Raw genomic sequence first — 5152 nt, forward strand, 5'->3', positions numbered from 1 at the left:
AGGCAAGAAAAGGATAGGATATAAATAATAATTTGCCTTTTATCTGTATATGGAAATAGAGCCTCCGGAGATCTCATTTGGGAGTTGCACAGAGTCTAACTCCCAGAAAACATTAATTGGATGGTGCAATGATAGTGGCAATAGGGTTCATGACTACAAGGTTAATATGCAAGGCTGGAACAGAGACAACTTTTTTCTAAAACAGGATTTGCTAACGCATGGAAATGCCATTGTTATAGTGATCATTTAAATTCAGCGTCTTTCAGCACTGATCACACTCTGCAGACCCTTTTTTTAGATTTACAGTTGGTTTCATATGGCGCATACAAAAAAGTCTGTTTGTCATATTCATGACATATTTATTGATCTATAAGCAGAAGGTACAGGTACAGGCAGCTTTTTGTTTTATTCATTTTAGGTTTAAAGACCTCAGAACTATGCGATTTTGATCACAGTGCTTTGTTGTAAAGTTGCAAAAGGAATGCTTTGGCTAGTTCACTGGAATGTATATTGGATTTGTCTGAAGCAACAATGCATCTCAAGCCCTTTTTTCATTCGTCAGAAAATCTAGAAATCGTACAAGAGACAAATTAGTTGTTAATGTCATTTCATTCCACATTTTATACATTTTGGAATTTTCCATGAACACAAAAGGAGTCACATTCCAATCCACATTGGATCAGAGAAACATATCTAAAATCTTAAACCAAACAAAAAAAAAAAGGGGGGGGGGGGGGGGAATAATAACATCAATGTTGAATGAATAGAATGCCTTACATTGCGACTTTAAAAAAGAAAATGTTGTTACGCTATTCCCTTTGTATTTTACGGCTGCTCTTTTCCCTTGTGATTATTCGTCTTCATGGTGCTCAAAGAACTCATGGCAACAGACAGTAACCATGGTGATGAAAGTCATAAACTCCTGGAAGTCACATTCAGAGTCTCCATCCGTGTCCAAACTCTCCATCAGACTGTCCATTGTGGCCTGGTCTTTCACTTGCTGGGGAGAGAGAAAGGGAAGATAAGCATTTGAATGAGCCGGAGGCCTATTCATCTTTTATCTGCACTCTACGTGACTCACCTCTATGAAAGATGGAAATTCATTGTTGATCAAGTCTTTCAATTCACTTTTCTTTAATTTGTGCTTGTCACCTTCTTTTTCGGAGTACTTATGAAATACCTCAATGATGGTTGCCAGCGAATTCTCCAAGTCACTCATGGTTATTAAACAGGTCTAGCTGCAGTAAATACACCAAGATGGCTCAAGAAGTAACAGTATAACATCTAAAAGTGAATAAATTCTCATTTGTATATTATACATATACAAATCTAGACTAATTAAAAAATACCAAAAATTAATGATAATGAAAAGTGCAGTTTATAAATGATTTAATGTGTTATATATTATTTAAAAACATATTTTAGAAACGTAATAAATGTATTCATGCCTTTCTCACACTGTAATTAGGTTTTATGGATTATTTATGTTAAATAAGGTCTTTATTAATCTGATATAAAACCTTCATTGACATTTATTAAGATCTTATAGAGATGAGCAGGAACATTAAGAGTGGTGAAACGAATAAACGGCTGAGCAAATTTTTAGCACTTTGGGCAGAGAAATAGCATCTGGACTTACCAGCGTGACGCAGCAGTGAAAGCGATGAATTTCAGATTAAAGAACGGCGAGATGGGAAAGTCTTTTTATAGGGCATCGTTAGAGGGGTAGAGCCTCACAGCACGGGCCTGCCAGTCCTGCTGACCAATGGGCTCCTTAGCACCATCTCACTCCACCGTACAAATACACCATTGACTGGAATGGAGGACTTTTGTTATTCTTTAGCCTTAAAAGTCGAACATTTCAAGATGTTGTTTTTTGTTACAGGTGTATATCTAATGCTCAATTTTTTGTATAAATGTATAAATTGTACATATGTAGTTGTAGATTCAGACAAATAATTTGTCTTCTAATACATCTTAATATTATTATTATAATCAATATTATTATTTTACGTATCCAATAGTGTTTAAATTCCTTTTAGAAACATTACACCAAAGACAAATCTTCTTTTAAAGCCTTAGAGTAAGAAAAAAGCCCCCCTGGTGGCAGCAAAATTGTGTTCCAGACACTTTTTCAGCCAATATTTCTTATCTGCAGCACAACACAGTTCCATTCTTTTGATCTTTCTGGAAGTTCTGGTAGCCACAACGCACACAAACGTTTTGTTGTCAGGCAACCATTTGGTCACAATAGTCAGTTTGAGAGGAAATGGATGGTAGCGCATGTTAATGAACCAGTCCTTTTCTCTGCCTGAGTTGGCCAGACGTGTGCCCAAAGCACCGCCAGACTACTAAGCAGACAGCCAATGGTGTGCAATGCAAAAATGTGTAACGCCTTGTGATGTTGTACCATGGGCTGATCGATAAACGCCATCTTGAACCAAGATGATCAATGCACTGCCAAGTTAAAAAAAAAAAAAACAAGTGCCTTAGACACACAAAGGGATATTGATTATTACAATGCATGAGGCGTCAAAAGTATTGATCGCTGTTTGTTTCAAATAGTCATCTCATTGCTCATAAATGCAGAGACCTTTACCTTTTTTGTCCTCAAAAGGTACAGTACTGTGCTGCAGTCGTTAAGTTAATGAATATGCATTTTGTGGAGGAGCAATGATGTTCATATCTGCATTAATGTATGATGGTCCCTCAAACAGAGGAGTCGGAGGAAAGAAAGAGAAAAAAGAGAAAGCAAATTCCTTCTCCAGCTCCGTCCCCCTCTCTAAAGCCTCCTCCGTTTCTTTTGCATCTGTTTTGCACCCTGGTCAGGAAGCCTCCCAGTGAAAGTGCTTTTTATGGAATGATAAATGTTTCTTTGTCTTCGACACATTTCACATATGTAGGACAATAAGACATCTGTTGTCGCCTCAAAACACTGCTTCTTGTGTGCTGGGGGCAGCTCTGAGCAACTCATTGCAGTCATATGACAAGGACAGATCAATAATCTATATTGTCAAAGCCCATTCCTCTCTCCTCCTCGGTTTTATTGTCTTACTATCTTGATAGATGCTTGGAATTGGGTCATCAGGGAACTATTAACAATGTCCCAGTATTTGGAATGGTGAAATATTGCAGGTAAAAACAAGAAGGCAGCCTTCAACTTAGAGACACGATGAGTAAACGCAGGGCATGCTGGGATACTAGAGAGGAGACAGACTGGGCTTTATCTGTTCCAGCCAAGCACCCTTCCATGTGATCCCATTGACTACTCATCTGCAGGACTGGTAGATGAGATAGATACTGGCCAGCAGGGGGTGGAGTCGTTCCTCAAAAACCATCGTAATTGCTCCAATCACCATTATCACAGTCGGCATAATTACATATTACCAATCAATTCATCAGCTGTTATTAATCCCATAGTCATTTTCATTGTCCACATGGGGCACAGGGACAGTGGTGGCCTAGCGGTTAAGGAAGCAACCCTGTAATCAGAAGGTTGACGATACGAATCCCGGTCTGCCAAAGTGCCACTGAGGTGCACCTGAGTAAAGTACCGTCCCCACAAACTGCTCCCTGGGTGTCTGTCATGGCTGCCCACTGCTCACCAAGGGTGATGGTTAAAAGCAGAGGACACATTTTGTTGTGTCACCGTGTGCTGTGCTGCAGTGTTTCATAATGACAATCACTTCACTTTCACATAGCTTGCTAAATGTCAAGGCCCAGAAAGAAAAGGATGTCCCTGTGCTGTTTTTAGACACATATTTTTTTGTTAGTGTGGGGGGTAGGGAGTGAGCCCCCTTTGGACAGAGGCTGTGAAATTTGTGTGGCCTTCCTGTACTTTGGCTGTTACCATGGAGATGGGTCATAGCCCTGTGGCACGGTGGCAGACAGACCCACCTCTCGCTGTGCCGGAAAGGTTTGCCAAATGACTGACTCATCCTTTGACTGCAGGCCATCTCACCTCAGGACCTGGCATGGCTGGGTATCTGTGCTTTGGCCAGAGAATAATCCTGTATCAGCCCACAGACGGTTCAATTAAATCCTGCCTGATTTATGATGCCCTTTTCAGCCTCACTCCCCAAACTCCCCCATTTTTTTAATATGCCACCATCCAAAAGCTCTTGCAAAATATCAGGAGTGGCAGACCCGAACCTACCAATGCCAAGCTTGAGAGCCCTTGGCTCTCAAAAAAAAGAGATGGCGCTGATGGGGAGATGGAGGCACCTGCTAATCCACAGATAATTCAGTCATGGGCAGAGTCAACGGCATATGAGATCATAACCAGTCACAGAATAATGACAGTTCTGGAAGCTCTCAAATTTTAATTTGATTCATGTGACAGCGGTTACTGATGATCCGCATGTGAATGTCAGTGAGGTCGCACATTTGAACCCACATGATACAATTTCACCACAGGGGAGGTCCCTGAAAAAGCCCACTGTATGACTGTGATATTATGTTTACATTATTGATTTTCAGAGCTTTTAATCTTAGTAAGTGGCTGCAACATGACATTTCACAATCCCTTGGCATGCAGCAAAAGAGCGTGGTGACAGTTTGAAGATGATAAAAACCCTCTCACAGTTTGTGGATACATATAATTTTCCATGCAAATCATTCCCCTTCCCTGAAGTTAACTGGCAGAAATTGATTTGTATCTCCTAGTAACGAATCATGCTGTTATTGCTGCTTCGCATGGTTTTGCCACAAGAGGGAAACGGAAAAGCTGATGTGGATTTCGGGACCCCACCTACAGCACCAGAAGTAGAAAAATCAAACTTCCTGATCGTTAAAACCTAGCACATGATATTTATTTGTAGAATGCTTGTGAGAAGAGATGAGATAGTATTGATTTAAAAAAGCAGCAATTAAATGTGGCCTATCTGATCCTAAGCCGAAGACTATTCCATTACAACCAAATCACCTTTTAATTACACTTTCTTTTTGGGATGCTGAATAGAAGCTTGTTTGAACAACCTGAAGGTTTTGACCAGACACACCATAAATTGGATTAACTGCCTAGTAAAGCGAATGAGATTTTTCAGTTCAGAATAACAACTGCTGCAATGCAGCTTTTGTCCAAGAGAGGGCGAAAGAGGGCAGGGCTTAAACTTCCCAGATGGCATCAGCAAGAAGATTGGTAGATTATTTG

At 40.2% G+C, this 5152-nt stretch overlaps 1 protein-coding gene across 1 annotated transcript; it reads right to left on the bottom strand.

Moving 5' to 3' along the window:
- Nucleotides 1-334: 334 nt before the first annotated feature.
- s100b (S100 calcium binding protein, beta (neural)) lies at nt 335-1674 on the bottom strand. Its single transcript, XM_028981300.1, has 3 exons — nt 1640-1674; nt 1082-1238; nt 335-1000 (listed from the first exon to the last, which is right to left on the bottom strand). Exons 2-3 carry the CDS (start codon nt 1217-1219, stop codon nt 851-853), a joined length of 288 nt encoding a protein of 95 aa, XP_028837133.1. The 5' UTR covers nt 1220-1238; nt 1640-1674; the 3' UTR covers nt 335-850.
- Nucleotides 1675-5152: the final 3478 nt, after the last annotated feature.

This window comes from Denticeps clupeoides, chromosome 5 (assembly GCF_900700375.1).
Source record: "Denticeps clupeoides chromosome 5, fDenClu1.1, whole genome shotgun sequence".
NCBI lineage: Eukaryota > Metazoa > Chordata > Actinopteri > Clupeiformes > Denticipitidae > Denticeps > Denticeps clupeoides.